This window comes from Rhodnius prolixus, unplaced genomic scaffold (assembly GCF_049639745.1).
Source record: "Rhodnius prolixus isolate KJV_2025 unplaced genomic scaffold, Rpr scaffold_4, whole genome shotgun sequence".
Classification (NCBI taxonomy): domain Eukaryota; kingdom Metazoa; phylum Arthropoda; class Insecta; order Hemiptera; family Reduviidae; genus Rhodnius; species Rhodnius prolixus.
The window spans coordinates 20,799,918-20,817,411 of record NW_027411614.1 but is presented as its reverse complement, the minus strand read 5'-3'; the positions used below and the strand labels follow the sequence as shown (position 1 = coordinate 20,817,411).

Here is a 17,494-nt window from a genome sequence, read left to right as displayed (position 1 = left end):
TAATATTTTGCATCAATATTTGGACATGACAAAGCTATCCGCAAGATGGGTGCCGCGATTGCTCACGCTTGACCAAAAACAAAATCGTGTGAAGTGTTGCAAGGACGGTTTGCAGCTGTTCCAGAAAAATCCGCAGGACTTTAAGCGTCGTTTCGTCACTGTGGATGAAACATGGATACATCACTACACTCCTGAGACCAAAGAACAATCTAAACAATGGGTTACCAAGGGGGAATCTGCGCCAAAAAAGGCGAAGACCGTTCCTTCGGCCGGAAAGATTTTGGCGACTGTCTTTTGGGATTCGCAAGGAATAATCCTCATCGACTATCTGGAAAAGGGTAAAACTATTACAGGTGCATATTATTCATCGTTATTGGACCGTTTGAAAACCGAGCTGCAAGAAAAACGCCCACGATTGGCCCACAAAAAAAAGTCCTTTTCCATCACGACAACGCACCAGCTCACACCTCAGCAGTTAAGGTCGCAAAATTAATGGAAATAGGGTTCCAACTCGTTTCACATCCCCCCCTATTCTCCAGACTTGGCTCCCTCGGACTACTATTTGTTCCCCAATATGAAGAAATGGCTGGCGGGAAAAAGATTTTATTCAAACGAGCAGGTGATTGCAGAAACGAATGGCTATTTTTCAGACTTGGACAAATCCTATTATTCGGAAGGGATCAACAAACTAGAGCAGCGTTGGACGAAGTGTATAAGCCTAAAAGGAGACTATGTTGAAAAATAAAAAAGGTTTACCCCAAAAAATTAAGTAGTTTTTATTTTTGCACGGACTTTTCAAACGACCCTCGTATTCCATCAACGAGCTAACCCTTGCGAGTATTACAACTTTTTAGTTTAATGATCTCTTTAACCCATATTCAGAGATAATTATAAGCTTCAAAACATTGTGCGAGAAAAATATAATTTTCAAAATAAAACCTAGAACAATCTCACTTTCGAATCTCTAAATAGATCACCTTTCTTAAACTCTAATAATAGAACATAACACTTACATGGCATGATACCATCTAAACTACCATAGTCGGAGTACAACATGGTGGCCAAAGAAAATAGAAAAACCAATTAGAGTAAGTTAATTAAATTAAAAGAAAGAAAAAGAGATAGAAAAGAGACAAATGTGTTAATATTATTAATGATGCTAATCCCTCAGAGAGCCTTCTTCCATTTCCTGGGTAGGCGAAACCCTTTGTCAAATTTAGAGGGAGGTTTGCGTGTGTACCAAACATTTAACCTCAAATTTCTAGGTTCTTCAACTGCAGAAAGAACGAGAAAGAGCAGTGTTCTGTCAGACTTAATCATTTGTCTTTCTTGCCTTTCACGCTCTACAGAACTAACCATTCACGCAACACAAACACTATGTTGGTTTTTCCTAACTGAGCAATTAAACAATTTGAAACTTTCAGATTCTGTGTAGTAATTAATAAACTTCTACTTCCTATGGCCATCAAACAGCGTTAGTTTTTACCATTAATAATCGTGTGCTGAGATTTATGAAACAAAACCAAAAAACAAGTTTTTTAGTTAATCTATCTCTTGTGAGTGTAGGTGGATGAGAGCGATATTACAAGTTTAATATTCGGTTAAAATCTCTTAACGCGTTTTGGCGCTACGATGTTAACCAAAAAGGTAACGCCAAGAAGAAGAGAAGAAACAAGAACTTATAAATTTGCAAAAAAAATTAGTCTTATAAACGAGGATTTGCCCTATATTTTAGAAAAATTGTGGGAATTTTATCTTTTACAGAAAAGCAGAAAAATAAGAATATTGCCAATTTCAGTCTTTGTATATTCACTATTTGTATATTTCTATTCTTTGTATGACGTCCATACGTCTTACTTTCCTTCCTGTAACAGCGTCATTGCGTCTTTCCGGTTGGTGACTGTGTTTGATAAGGTGGTTTGCGTAAGTTGTGTCTGTTTTGTTGTATTTGTCTTTGATTTTTCTCCCGCTTTAATGTAATTACAACCGCATTCAGGACAGAGTAGTTTTTAAAGTCAGTCCCAGTTGCCATAAGGATTAGTTAGTTTAGGCGCCACGGTAGCCGAGCGGGTTAAGAGGCGAGACCTGCAAAGCTAATATGCATTTTGGTACTGGGTTCGATTCCCGGTCTTGGCCTTGGATTTTATTTAATGGTTAAATGAGAAATAGTAAAGTACGTTTGCTATTCGCCTCCGTCCACGACACCTAGTAAATGGTAGTTGGACGTTAAGCCCCGCCTGAAATAATAGGCGATTACTTTACTTTACTTTTAGTTTAGGATTGTTCAACTCATTCTGTTACCTAAATGCGGTTTTGAGGCCCAGATATTGAATAAATAACGACCGACGCAGAAATGGCAGTAACATTATTATCACCTGTTGAAGAAGTAAACGCAAGGAACTGACATTATCAAAGATATACATAAAAAAAACTTGAAAACACAGAACAAAACCAATAATCAGGAACTACGCACAGCAAATAGCCTAAAACAGAAACTAAAAAAGAATAATCTAATATTAACTTATGCGGACAAAGACAAAACGACTTATAACTAAAAACGGATAAACCAAACTTAAGAACAACCCGACAACACGAGTCCAAAATTAAATCAAGACAGTTGTAAACCATCTTTATCGAACCTAAAAATGGAGTACTCAAATACGTATCCATGTATCCCACAGCACCTAACCTGAGAACAGTTCCCAAAGTTTACATAGAAAAAGTAGACAATACATTATCTACTTGCTGAAAGACAGAACTAACAATCTCATCACATCTCATATCCCTTGACATTACCAACCTTTACACTTCTATCCTGTCAGCGACTCTTTAAATATTATAAAACAGAAACTAAATGATGAAAACAAAGTTCAGTAGACTGGCCATCTAATAGATCTAACCCAAACCGAACCTATCTTAAAAACAAAAAAAGGTAGTCACTCTATTTAGATAATCTAAATTTACCAGCTGATCTGCCTGGCCAGTTACCGGCGACCATCTTTAACTCGTTAGTGGTGTCTCTTTATTAACCTGATTTTTAAGTGAATATTAGTGCGCGATAAAGTGAAGTTAGGTTTTATAAATTGTGATTAAGTTATACTTAGTGCGTGATATGCAGTTTTAGTGCAAATAGCCTTGTGAATTATTTTAAAAAGTGTCAAGTGTCAAGTACTATTGGACTGGTGATCTACTGAGATGCTGATGAACTTTTATATTCCTTAAACAAGGTGAGACTTTTTTTATCAATTATTTAAATTATATTTCACTATTCTTGCATGAAAATAGCATGTTATCACTTAATTATTACTTCCAAATTATTATCAAGGCAAATGTTGACTACGTTCAGTGTTGGTTAATCCAATAATTTTGAATACTACAAAAATTATTCAAGAAGACTTCTAAGCCTTGTTTATGTATTCTTTTTTTATGTATTCTTCTCGGTCCTTTATTGATGTGAATTGATTTTTTATTCTTTGCAAAATACATAAAAAACAATCTACCGTTTCGCTTTTCTCACTTAAAACATAACCCTAAGAGCTATTTGCTTATATCATCAGAACTGGACCGAGTTGGGAACATTTCCCTTCTTTTACATACACGTTACAATGTTCTGGAGCCATTGAAGTAAGTCTCCCACTTTTTTTTTGTATTTGTCTGACAGAATCTTCTACAGTCAATTTCAAGAACTTTACTTCTAGTAGTTCTAGTCAGTGAACAAGGAAAAGATTGCTGCCAGACAATTTGGATTACACAGCTTAAACTAAAGTTGGGATCAGCAATTACAAGATAAAAAAATATTTTATAGTTTCCTACGTAAAATGAAAATAACATTTTATGTCAGCCACAAGTAAGCAGCAATTTTAGTAGAAATAAAAGAGTGAACAGAGCGTTCAGCTCGATAATGTAAAGGGAGACAGACGCACAATTTTTTTTTTTTATATTATCAACTAAATTCTGAAGATTTCTGAATTAAGAATAAAAACTTAGAAAGTACAATAAAGAGGTAATCCATTTGGGAGTTCTTAATAATTCCTGAAGTAACAAGTGGTGAACAGAGGGAAGATGACTACGCTAAGGGAATACTTAAAAGCATTATGCAAATAGACGCCACAGGTAGTCAGCGCGAATGCTCTGCCCAAATTCAATACTCCAGTTGGTAACTGATGATTGTAAGTTGGCTGTGAAAGATTCACACGAATGCTCTGACTTTTCAACTTTAAATAATAATACCAAACAATTCATCCCTCAATTATTTCTTCTCACTAAGTTGTACTAGGTTAGGTTGAGAGTCGGACATACTCGTACATGTTTACCACCTTATCTCAGCGCTTGCATCATCTACTATCGGTGTAAAACATTCTAATTGAACGTATATGACACTTATAAAATAAGAGAACATTGAGATTCGTAGAATGTTAACTGAAACCCTTAATAATGTCCCAAGCAAGCTCGATCGGGCGGACTGAGTTTTCAAAGGACATAGTAATGTGCGACAGATTTTAGATGATCTTGTTAAATGTTCGTTAATATCAGTGGCGCATCATAAATTTTAACCGAAAGCAAGCAATCACTTAGCAAAAAGTGTTAGCTCGTCAATAGTATTTTTTAAATGTAAATTTAATTGGATTTAATTGTGCATTCATTGACAATTAATACCCAAGTTCTGTTCTTGAAATCAAAAACTACTTCATGAAGAAAGGGTAAATTAATTTAATGAGAAAAAAGTGAATTTAATTTAAAAAGAAAAGAAAACTACTTATTTTTCACATCGAGCGGATTTGGAACAGTTTCTCAAATAATTCTTCAATTTGCGACTTCTCAATTATTTACTGTAAATTAAGAACTTTTCAATACAGAAAAATCAAGCACCAAGCACACAATGTCACACATAGAAAACAAGTAAGATAGTTAGAGAGAAGCTTAGAAACATTGTCATATACGAGGTGTGTTCAAAAAATAAGGTGAATTTTCATTTTTCTTAAAAAATATTTATTTATTCATCGATTTTTATTTTGTCTCCTTCAAAGTAGTCCCCCTCAGATATAATACATTGTGCCAGCATTTTTTCCAATCCTCGGAACAGTTCTGATATGCACTTTTTGGTATGTCCTTGAGCTCTCTCAGCGATTCGGTTTTTATCTCCTCAATCGTCGCAAATCTTCCGTCCTTTCATGGGTCTCTTCAATCATGGGAACAGGAAAAAGTCGCAGGGCGCCAAATCTGGTGAATACGGTGACTGAGACATGATAATGTCATTCAACAATTCCTGAGCGATGCTCATGCGACGGTTTTTTTGATCAAAATTCAGCAATTTTGGAACGAACTTCGCTACTACACGCTTCATGCCCAAAATTTCCGAAAAAAATTGCAGGACATGTGCCAACCGATATGCCGACAACCTCAGCAACTTCTCTAATTGTGATTCGACGATTCTTCTCAACATTTTCATCGGTTGTTAATGTGCTGGGGCGTCCAGGGCGAGCGTCGTCATTCACATCTTCTCGACCTTCTGTGAAAAGCTTGTACCACTTGTAAACATTTTTTTGACACAGAGTACTCTCACCGTACGCCACTCTCAACATTTCAAGTGTTTTTTATCACTTAATTCCATTTTTTACACAAAATTTGATGCAAATTCGTTGATCCATTTTTTTCGACAGAAGAAAATCGCCGAACTCGCAAAATACTTGTCTTATTTATGCCTCTAACATACAAACTAAACATGCTATATAGCTACAACTTTGAAAATATGTTCGAGACAAGTGTACCAACATAAAAAAAAAAAGACAATCGAAATTCGAATGTACGTAGCCCGCGAAATTTGAAAATTCACCTTATTTTTTGAACATACCTCGTATGCAGTTTTAAAAACTGCATGCATTCAGTAAATTTTCCAGCGCCTTCAGCTTTCGTTCACATTGGATGTAGCCTGATCAATTGATGTTTGCATAACTATTGAGTACGATATACTATGGCGCTAAAAGTAGACTTTTTTATTAACTTGGGATTTTTAGTTAAATTAATAAATATTTTAATCGAAAGATGAGAGTATTTTTAAAATATGAATGATGTAAAATGAATTCTGTAAGAAAAAAATCAATGATTACTAATTTCTTTTAAATGAAACAAGAAACAAAAAATGAAAGATGTTAACGGTTTGTCTTGCGTTCAAAGATTGTAGTGTCATTAACGTAAAGATGATTTATTGCACGATTGATTGAAATCATTCATCAAACCGCAATCTATTAACGAGGTAAATTTAAATTTCTGAATTTAAAGCAAATCCCATGACGAGTGAGAAGTTCGATTATACCCAGTTATTTCAGCTTTTTCGTAGATACTAGCTCGAAGATTTAAGCTCTTAATTTGCTTAAGGATTCTAAGGGATATTATGTTGGAGGGAAAGAAGGCTCGGCTATCTATAATGCTATGTTTGTTACTCACTCTACGTGAGTCAACGCAGATTTTTAAGAAAATGAATGTCTTACTAACAATAAAATGGTTAATTTGAAATACTATTCACAATTGTAAGTAAATAATTTAGTAAATCTACTAAATTCCAAATTTACGCACCCTGACTGACTCATGTTGCCCTTACCCCACAAAGTTCACACATATTCCCTCTAATTGTACTACTCGTAGTGCACAGAATAAAACGTCGTTTTGATGATCAAAAGAAAAGAAAAATGAAGAAACTCGTAACATATCATTACAAGAATATACTCTAAAATTACCACGCCCCGTTTATTATTAGTATAATTACACGCACAAAACTTTCAATTGAAACCGGAAATTAACAAACTAGTGAATTTTTAATTTTAGTAATAATTAGGATCTTTACTTTGATATTGTCTGAATATAAATATAGAAGAAGGTTACAAGACAATTTAAATTGATCTATAACTATGTGTGAACCGATTATTAATTGCTTAAAAAAAATTCAAATATTTTTTATATTTAAAATTCAACAAATGATTCTTGTATTTTTTTAACGCACTTAGATGTATATTAACTTTTTTTTGAATAATGCATTACTCTTCAAAATTGCTTGCAATGAATGACAATTTGATTTCTATTCGAAACTAAACGACTGAATCAATCGATTCAATGGCAAGAGGTCCCTGTTCAAGTAACGATTTTTTTTTGCTTTTTTTTTTTTTTGAATACAAATTAGTTCACACCAAACGCCAAGTGTATCCAACTCGTGTTTAGCATAATAAAATTCTATTTACCCAATATAGTGTAGAATACTTAGCTTAAGTCTGAAGGAAATGGGCGCTTTTGATAAGCTGCATATTTAGAATTTGATTTTGCTATCACAGGTTAGACAAAATGGTTTTGTCTGAAATGTTTAACGAATTGGATTATTGACTGTAAAAATGATGTTTCGTGGAATTGTTCGGCCATTGACACAGAAAAGACGTTCCATGCCCTAATAAACTAGCTCAACATGACAGTAACATGACCAACGTTGAGCAAACAGCCAATAATATTTACCCACAAACATTCGGCAAGAAATGGATGTATGAGAAGTTCACTATTGTCAGTAGAAATTGGATAGTTTGGATAGGAAGAGCTCCAGATGCCGGTACTTGAACATGGATCTTTGTTACCATGGATAAGCGCAGGTTTCTTCCGTGAGTTAAGGAATATCCAATGAAGAAGGATTTAAAATGCCCTCGTATTTGTAAATGTTTTACCATGAAAGTTAAACTTACCAAAAAAAAAGTTTATTAAAGATTTGTCAAAAGCCCCAAAGTCATCTTACCTGAAACAAAAAAGTTAATTAATAATTAATTCTAACAATACAATAAAAAGTTATTATTAGATTCGCCTTCGTATTTTCCACTTAAAGGAACTGAAGTTAACTAAGACATGCTGTCGGTTACTTAAAGGAACACTAGACAAAACATATAATCCCTCACTTAATAAGAAAGGGGTTAAATACTCTCCTTATACTAAAATCCACTGAAGAGGTTCAGTGCTGTAGTTCGTAACGTTCTAATCGTTAACGAATTCAATATCTTCATTCTAAAATACTCCGCAGTATCGTTCATTCTCCACTTTTAGTTTAAAATCTAAAAATCCACACAAAACTTGGACTTGGAAATAGCATTTGCAACTCTCGATAGCTCTAACTATAGCAAAAAGTACATTCTCATTCCAATCTACTGGTCCTCTGTTAATCATCACGTCACATTTCAGGTCATCTACCTACGGGATTGAAACTCCTAGCGATTCTCTTGTTTCCGATGAAGGGAGAAGATACATGACCGTATTGTTATCATTGCAGCTACTGTAGGCGTAACTTTCAAAGCTAATTTAAAAAAAGAAAAAGATTTTTTACTCAAAATAAATATATGAATATAAATTCCGCTTCAAGGGAAAATATGTCAACTGAATGTGGGATACTGAACCAAACTAAACTTTTGTGTGTGTGTATAAATCAGATCAGACATTTTGCAAGAAAGATTTATTAAAGAAATTTAATTAAGTTATCACAGCTTAATGAATTCTGTCGCTCAAAGGATATGCTAATTTCAAGGACAGATTATGTGAGCGTAACAAAACATTGACCTAATTTTGGTAGAGTGAAGTTGTAACAGAACTGACCTTGCTCAAAGTAAGGGATGAAGAGGTGGGAATATTATGTAAACAGAGAAGGGGAAGTGAAAGAGCCGTCTAAGGGGTAGCTAGGACGGTGCGAACCCTGAGGGTGTAGGATGGGAGATTTACATCTGAATAGAAAATGTACCACCTGGGAGCTATGTAAGACCATAATTCTACAATCAGGCTGGACTTCCTTTTTCTTTTCTGTCTGAGCAGTTACTGACCTAACTGAACTACTTACTAACTAGTTGGAAATGTATGTGAACTTGTCTCTTAACTGAAACAAACATGGCTCGTTTTATTGACTAGTAATTTCTTCCTAAAAAGACTTTTTTACTATCTCTAACCAGGTAAGGAAACTAATGGGATCAAATTGGATGTTCAATTTAGAGTTTGCATCAGAAATATCCGTTTTTTTTGTTCCCTGAATTTGAAAAAAAAGTTTTCTGTACGGCAAGAAAGAGTTTTTGAAAAAGAGAAACTCTTTTTCTTTTGTGATTGAACCCTAAAAAACCAAAAATCGCAGAAAGCTGAAACATTATGTTTCGATTGGATCGCAGCAGGAGATCCGACTGAACCTTAGTGATCCAAATCCTTCCACCGGAAGTCCATTTTTCAGAATGGATTTTTTCCGTATTTGAGATTTTCGCTTTACCATCTATTTCCTTTAAACATTGCATACTAATTTGAGTAAAACCCATACAAATTTCCTTCCATTAAAGTGCGTGGGATGGGAGGTAGGTTTCGCTCTAAAGTTCCATTTCAGTATAATGTACGACTTTGTGTCTTATATAATATAAAGAAGGGATATGGTTTGATAAAATAACGAGCTGAATGAAATTCCGAAATACAACTTAAATTGTTGGATTTTTCACTTTTCTGGAAATATTTATTATTGAAAATATCTCCTTAAATTTTCTCTATACTTTGCATATACAGATACAAATGGATCTTTATTTTTCATTTGAGAATTATTCAATTAACACACGCACAAACTGAACTGCAGTTCTTATTGATTAAGCAATTTAAATCTTTATTTTTCAAATGTTCCAGTTAAAACTCTTTTTCTGGACTCAGCTCTATTCACATAGTTTTTAACTTTCCGCAATATCCAAATCTACATTCTTTAATAAATCAATTTTGATAATCTGAAGGTGTAACTGAATAAACCGACAAAACGAACACTTTCTTGAATTCATATAAATCTCAAGCTAGGAAAGGAGATGGCCAAGTGCTACTTAATCGAAAAATAAAATACAAATACAAGATGTTTATCAAATGCATGAACCTAGTAAATTCCACAAGAGAATACATTTAGTAATAAATAATAACAGAGAGAGAAGAGAGACTAAAAAACAAGATACATTTAATACAGCATATCTTTAGATGTGATCTGAATATGCATAAATACATAAAACATATTCGTGCATAAAGTTCTTGTTTTTTTTTTTTTTTTTTTTTTTTTTTTTTTTTTTAATGGTATCAGTGCTTACACTATTAACCAATCAACAACTAACTGTATGTGTGTTTAGCAATAACTGGCTGGTAGGTTTTTAAATATTGTATTGTTTAATAAATTCTGCCAAAGACGAATACACGTAGATATTATTTGAGAATATTATTTCCTTAAAATAGAGGGGAGCAGCGCAATATCTTGAGATTTCGTTAAAAAACTTTTCCCTTTCTTTACTATAATTAGGGCAAACCATAACTACGTGTTCAAAATCCTCCGTTTCATCACATCTCCTACACAGAGGAGAGGCCAATTTACCTATTCTAAACAAATATGACCTACAAATACCATGGTTTGCTCGCATTCTATTTATTATGGTAACAATTCTTTTACCAAAATAACCATCTTTAAACCATACTTTATGGTTAACCTGTGGTACCATTGTTTTATAAAATAAGCCCTTATCCGAATTTTCAAATTTACACTGCCATTTTTCCATGATTTTTCTTTTGACCCAGCCCTTTAAATCTGATGGCGGAAGAGGGATCGCTAAGTACTCACCAGAACTACAGGCCTCCTTAGCAAGTAAATCTACTGTTTCGTTATTACTAATACCACAGTGAGCTTTGCACCAACCAAACTTAATATTCTTTCCTTGATTTTTCAAATTTAAAAGAGCCTCGGCAATGTTAATTATTAAATGATTGGCTGATGCCAACTTCCAATGATACAGGGCATCTAAGGCGCTTCTACTATCACTAAATATGGTGATATCTGTGGCATCCAAAGTATAAGAGTATACCATAGCCTGATGTATGGCGATCAGTTCGGCTGTATAAACGGTAGAATAGGCAGGTAGTTTAAACATTTTTCTTTTATTGCTATTGGGATCAAAATAGGCACATCCCACTTCATTATTTAATTTGGAGCCGTCGGTAAACAGTGTGTATGTGGAGGGAAATAGTTCAGAAATATCATCCAGAAACACCTCATTTACTATTGACTGAGGAATATTAGAATAGTCTTGTAAGAATTTAACATGCGGCTGATTTTGTGAAATTATTTCTGAATTGGCATTGAAATATGGCAATTTGTCTGCGATATATATCAGAGGTTTCAAATGCGAAACTTCTGTGAAACTAACTGACAACACGGGTGAGTTCTTATATCTCCAATAACGCATCTGTAAATCTTTAATACTCAATAAACAAATTTGTTTATATAATTTTTCATTCCTGCTCATAGTTTTCAGAACATATCGATGACATAACTGTTCTCTTCTGAGATTAACCGGCAGCTCGCCAGCTTCAGAATGCATAACATCAAGTGGTGTAGTTTTAGTGTATCCTAAACATAATCTTAAACTTTTATTTTGTAGCAATTGTAAAGGTTTAAGGGTTGACATTTTTGCTTGACCATAGAGAAAGGATCCAAAATCTATAATGCTGCGTACAGTTGTCCTATAAAATAGAAGAGAAATATTTGGGTCCGAACCCCATTTTTGATGGGAGATCGCCCTTAAAACATTAAAATATTTACCAACTCTCGTTTCAATAGATTGTACGTGTTGCTTCCATGATAGAACCTTATCAAATGTAATTCCCAGATATTTTACTTGTCTGACAACTTGAAAGGAGAAACCACCTAACGAAATTGTATCTCCTAAAGGTAACCTTCGTTTTCTGGTGAAGGGGCAAACCACTGTTTTAGTTGCAGATATCGTCAAGCCATGATTAGTTGACCACTCTTCTAAGCGACCAACTGTCTCGTTTAAATGATTTATGCAACCATCAATTGTTACATCACTGGTGTATAAACAGATGTCGTCCGCATATTGCAGGATTTTCACTTGAGATCCTACCATCCTTTCGATATTACTCACGTACAATGCATATAATAGTGGGCTCAAGACCTCGCCCTGCGGCAGGCCAGTCTGAGCTATACGTGGCTCACATAATTTATTATTAATTTTTATATAGAGTTTTCTACCCGATAAAAGATTAATGATATTTCTAATGAATGTAGCAGGAAGTCCTAAACTATTTAATTTAGTTGCCAAAATAGGCAACTGTACATTATCAAAGGCAGCAGTAATGTCTAAGAAAAGGCCAAGTGTACTTTTATTAGACGACAGAGCTATCTGAATGTCTGTGGTTAATTCTGACAAGCAATCCTGTATTGTTTTTCCTTTGCGAAACCCAAACTGAGTTATTGGCAGAATATTGCAGTGTTCACACCACCACTCTAATCTATATTTTATCATTCTTTCTAATGTTTTTAAAACGCATGATGATAGCGATATTGGCCTATATGAACTACTTTCATTTGGGGGCTTATTAGGCTTTAAAAAAGGAATAACAATGTAGTGCTTCCATTCATCCGGAAACTGCCCTGTGGACCACATTCTGTTATAAATTTGCAATAATATTTTCTTACCCCTAATCGGCATATGATATAACATTAAATAGTGCATCTGGTCCAAACCAGGAGCAGAGTTCGGGCTAGATTTCAGCACTCTATTAAGTTCAGCTAATGTAAAAGTATCTATTAAATATTTAGCATTAACATCAATGTGCTCGTTTTCTTCGATTTTAATTTCATTTTGGGCTAACTCAGGAGTTAGTGTGTTAATAAAATGTTGAACCCACTCTCCATTAACCAAAGGAGTATAACTATTTTGTTTATTAGAGATATTTTTTATTTTTTTCCAGATGTCTTTAATAGGAGTACTTTTATTTAAATTTTCACAAAATTTTGCCCAACTTTTCCTTTTTGCTTGTTTAACAATTCGAGTGGCCAAAGAAGTCAATTTTTTACATTCAATGTAATTATCTAAGCATGGATTAGCTTTGTATTTATTAAAAGCATCCTTACGCCGCTGTATAGCTTCCGCACATTCGGTTGTCCACCATGACTTAGTTAAAACAACGGAATTTGAGTTGTATTGGAATTGTGGTATTGAACACTCGGCAGCTTTGTTTATGATATTTATTAATTGTGAGTAGTCTAGATCCAAGCAAGAATTGTTTATTAAATCTGAAAATGTTGTATTATAAAGAGACCAGTCTGCTTTAGTAATTTTCCATTTACTAAATGGTCGGCGAGGAACATGAGGTATACTCTCTTTCTCTGACGTTATCAGTATTGGTAGGTGATTTGATCCCATAGGATCATTTAGAACTTCCCATTTAAAAGACGGGCTAATACTGGCTGAACAAAAGCTTATATCTAATGCTGATTTATTTTTTTGGCGAATATTTGAGACAAGTGTGGCAGTTCCATCGTTTAAATAAATTAAATTATTACTTTCTGCCGCCTCTAAAAGACTTCTACCCTTATTATCCGTAAAACTAGAGCCTACTTCTTTATGATGTATGTTGAAATCTCCCCCTACAATCAGTGGATGAGGTAAAATTTTAATAAAATTATCCCAGTTATTATAATTAATTTTATTTAAAGGGGAATTATAAACAGACACGATCGTAATATTTTTGTTTACTTGTAAAGGTATACTCACCGCCACGGACATTAATCCGTCTATTGTATGTAAGTTGTTTATTTCTACATAAGGAATTGAACTTTGCAACAGTATAGCTACACCAGCTTTACCATCACTTCTAGTTTTATGTATTAAATTGAAACCTCTAAATTTAACATTACTATTCGGTTTAAACCATGTCTCAGAAATTAATGCAATATTTATTTTTTCATTTTCCAGACACTTTTCCAAACTACCTTTATTAGCCAATGCTGATCGTGCATTCCATTGAAGTATCTTAACTGTTGAATTGTCATTTATAAGAATATTGATTTATAAAAAATATAATAATTGAATGAATAAATTTACTTAAATGGAAAATGTGAAACTCTTTCTTGTATTATTTTTATCAATTCTTCTTCCCTTACCTGTGACGTTATAAGGGGATATATAGAGTCCAACACAGACATAATTATCTCACATACCCAATCTTTAGTACGTATAGTTTCTATATAACTTTCTTCCGGTCGGTATGGGTTAAAATTTACCAGTCCCCCGGGTGTATTTTTAGACGGGGTGGACCTAATTAAAAAGGATTCTATTTCTTTTTGTGAAAACTGTGGTTTAGGAGGGGAAATTTGTCTTGCTCTTTTGATTGGTTTAGCTGGCTCAGTTTGTGGTGTAATACTATTTAAATTCGGATTTAATGTTAATGGTGGAAATTCACGCTTAGAATATATCACTGGAGGAGCATCAGTTATTTTAGCGTACGAATTTTTAAAACGCATTTTAGCGTCAGAATATGATAAGTTTTCTAGTGCCATAATAGTTTTTATTTTAGTTTGCCTTAATTGCTCAGTGCATTTTTTGTCTGTAGCTGAGTGATTTCCATTGCAATGAATACATTTTAAATCCTCTTTTTTTTCACAGTCTTTCCTATCATGCTGCTCACCACACAGACTACACCTAATTTTACTTCGACATTGATTACTCATGTGACCAAACCGTAAGCAATTGTAGCACTGTACAACTCTAGATATGTACGGCTCAACTAGACATCGTACATGATGAATAAACACATATTCTGGCATCACTTGTCCCCTAAAAGTTAAGAGTACCGAAAATGTGGGTTTGGTTTCATATTCCCCTTTCTCATTTTTATATTTCCTTATAAATCTTTTAGCAGCGATTAATTTAATATTTCTGCCATGATTAAACAAACTCTCATTTACTATTTCCTCATCAGAAAGAGTTAAATCCACATTTTTAATTACCCCTTTTCTTTTCAATAAATAACTGGGTATAAAACATTCAAATTTATCTTTTTTCAACTCATCAGAAAGTACTAATGTATTGGCAGCACTACCATTTCTAAACTTTAACCTCAATCGGTTTTTCCCCATTTTTGTAATTTCCACCACGTCTTTCTGAATCATTGGATGATATTTATTAATTAATTTACCTACTGACATTGCATGTAATTGACCAATACCTTGTCCTTGACCCTTACTTTCCATATATATTTCAAACGGGCCAACATCTGTAGGTAGATACAATTCTTTAACTTTATCATCCTTACTTAAATCACCTTCAATTTCACCTTCGTTTTTATCCCTTTTCTCCTCAAAAGAAACCCCAGCTTCCATTACTTCCATTTCAGGAGGTCCCGGACCTCCACTTTCAACACTCATTTTCAAAACTAAAATTAAAACTGCTAGATCAAACTTCAAAAATAAGAAAAAATTTGAAAATAATAACCACTTATATTGGAAAATAAATATTTAATAAGAACCAAATCAATAAATAAATTGAAAAAACAAAATTAAAGAGAAAAAACTTTCACTTTTTAATATAGTTGTTATATGAATACACTGAGCAGACACGATGTGAACGCTAGCTAGTTCAAAGCTCAACTCGAAGTTCTTGTTGAAGTGCCACTTCTGTTAAGCCAATTAATACCAAACATGTAACTAGATATCTTTTGCTAATTATGTTACTTTCTTGTAAAACTTTGAAGACACATTTTAATAGCTGTTGGATAAAACTTTAGTTCCTCTCGAGGAAATTTCTTAGTTTATAAACTGATCATTGTTAATTAAGTTCTTTGAAGCGACAACTTGGAGCAAATCTTTGTCAATACCTACGCCATTTTGCGAGTCGTTAAAACAAAATGAAGAATTATTGTGAAATACGAGAAAACTCTATTAGAAGGAGCAATGTAGGTGGTAATCTAAGGGCCCTCCCAAACACGACACTAAAATATATTTTACTGAAAAATGTTACAAATAAAAGTGAATCGGACAATTTGCTGAACTAAAAAATTGATTCAAACAAATGAAATTTAACTTTTATTAATCAAAAAAAGACCATTACTGGGAGGTCCAGTAAGAATACATCTAGTTGTACTCAAGTATTAATATTCTAAATTAATAAATTAAATTTATGACAAAATGAAAAATAAAAAATGTAAATAAGAAAGGAAACAACAAATCATGAAAAACAAAAAAGTTGCTGATCAATATTTTTTTCTTCAGACCTGCCACCAAAAAAATAGGGAAAATTCGAGAACATCGAGTGGAAGAAGATCGTTCTAGAGTGGTCCATGAGGAAACCAGTTTAAAAGAGATAAAGTTCTCAGGTTTCTTTAAATACCGATTCATCATTCAACTGGTAGTGCAAAATTATTACATGTACAATAAAAGATGTATTTCCCATTGAGATGCAACTGCGCCAATATTCTAATGAAACATATATTATATTCGTGTGAGATCAAATTCTGGAAATCCATTTTCCTGTTTTAATCAACAGTCCACGATAAATAATTTTTTTTTGAAGAAAACTCACTAAAAAAAGCAGATAACATTTTTCCTGTTATGAAGTAGCAAACTATTATTAGGTTTTCTTTTAAGAGATAAAGTTTATCTCTGCACGAAAATTTCCAGTTATTTTTCCGACGCATTGTCATAGAAAATGATATATTGGATAAATCAATCGTTCCCTGCGATAGAGATAAGGATATCAGTTTATATGACAAGAAAACATAGTACGATATCCATACTCTTGTTTTCTCCTAATCTACAGTAACTCAAATTTTTCAACATAAAAAAATCTTATATTGGAATATAATCTATTTAAGCATGTTTATCTTTATACTACTTACTCGTACTTTTAGTGCAATTTTAAACAAAATCGTTACAAACATAAGTGGAAAGTGTAAAGAATCAGTTATTCAAAAAAGTATTTTGGCGAAACCTTTGTTTTGAATCTGTAAACAACGTTGTTCACTGGTTTGCATTATGTTGCATATATGCAGATAATTGAATAGAAATAAAATTTTGAACTAATGTACGAAATCCACCAAAAAAATGAAATGGAAACCGGTTCTTTATCTTAAAAACAGTTTTGTACTATAAGAACCGATCTTGTGTGAACACTCACAAAACTTTCACAATTCTCGGGGATCTAAAATATACATTTTTTTAACTGTCATTATCACCATCTAAACTCTAAATTATAAAATAGCAAATTACGCCGAAATGAGACTTTTATAATGGCTTAAAAAGTTTGCACAAATAGGATCCAAATAAAAGTTATTGATAATAGACGTGTGTATACACATTATTCGAATAGAAGGCATTTGCCACACAGAAAATGCTTAAGTAAAGTGATATTTTCATTTGTGGAATTTTCTTTTAACTCGGAACTTAAGCAAATATGTTTCCTTTTATTTATGATAAATGGCATAAAGAGCTATAAATTATACTGAAGTGCTATTTTAGGAAGAAGCGTACCAATCCAGACAGAAAGAAGTGTCCTTAAGCGATTTTTTCCAAAAGCAATGTTACAGATTAGCCGAGCGGTTAGAGGCGAGACCTGTAAAGCTAATATGTATTGTGATACTGGGTTCAATTCCCGGTCTTAGGCGTTAAATTTTATTTAATAGTTATTAAAGA

General features: G+C 33.3%; 2 protein-coding genes across 6 annotated transcripts in view; both read right to left on the bottom strand.

Moving 5' to 3' along the window:
- The window catches only part of LOC141455397 (limbic system-associated membrane protein-like), a 482,699-nt gene that overhangs the window by 117,025 nt on the left and 348,180 nt on the right, over positions 1-17,494 (bottom strand). The gene's annotated exons all lie outside the window — the stretch shown is intronic.
- On the bottom strand, positions 10,091-11,865 carry LOC141455769 (uncharacterized). The gene has a single exon (XM_074131130.1). It carries the CDS (start codon positions 11,466-11,468, stop codon positions 10,164-10,166), a length of 1,305 nt encoding a protein of 434 aa, XP_073987231.1. The 5' UTR covers positions 11,469-11,865; the 3' UTR covers positions 10,091-10,163.

Excerpts from the sequence above, each read along its gene's own strand:
- LOC141455769 (XM_074131130.1), bottom strand. The coding sequence starts at position 11,468 with ATGTCAACCCTTAAACCTTTACAATTGCTACAAAATAAAAGTTTAAGA.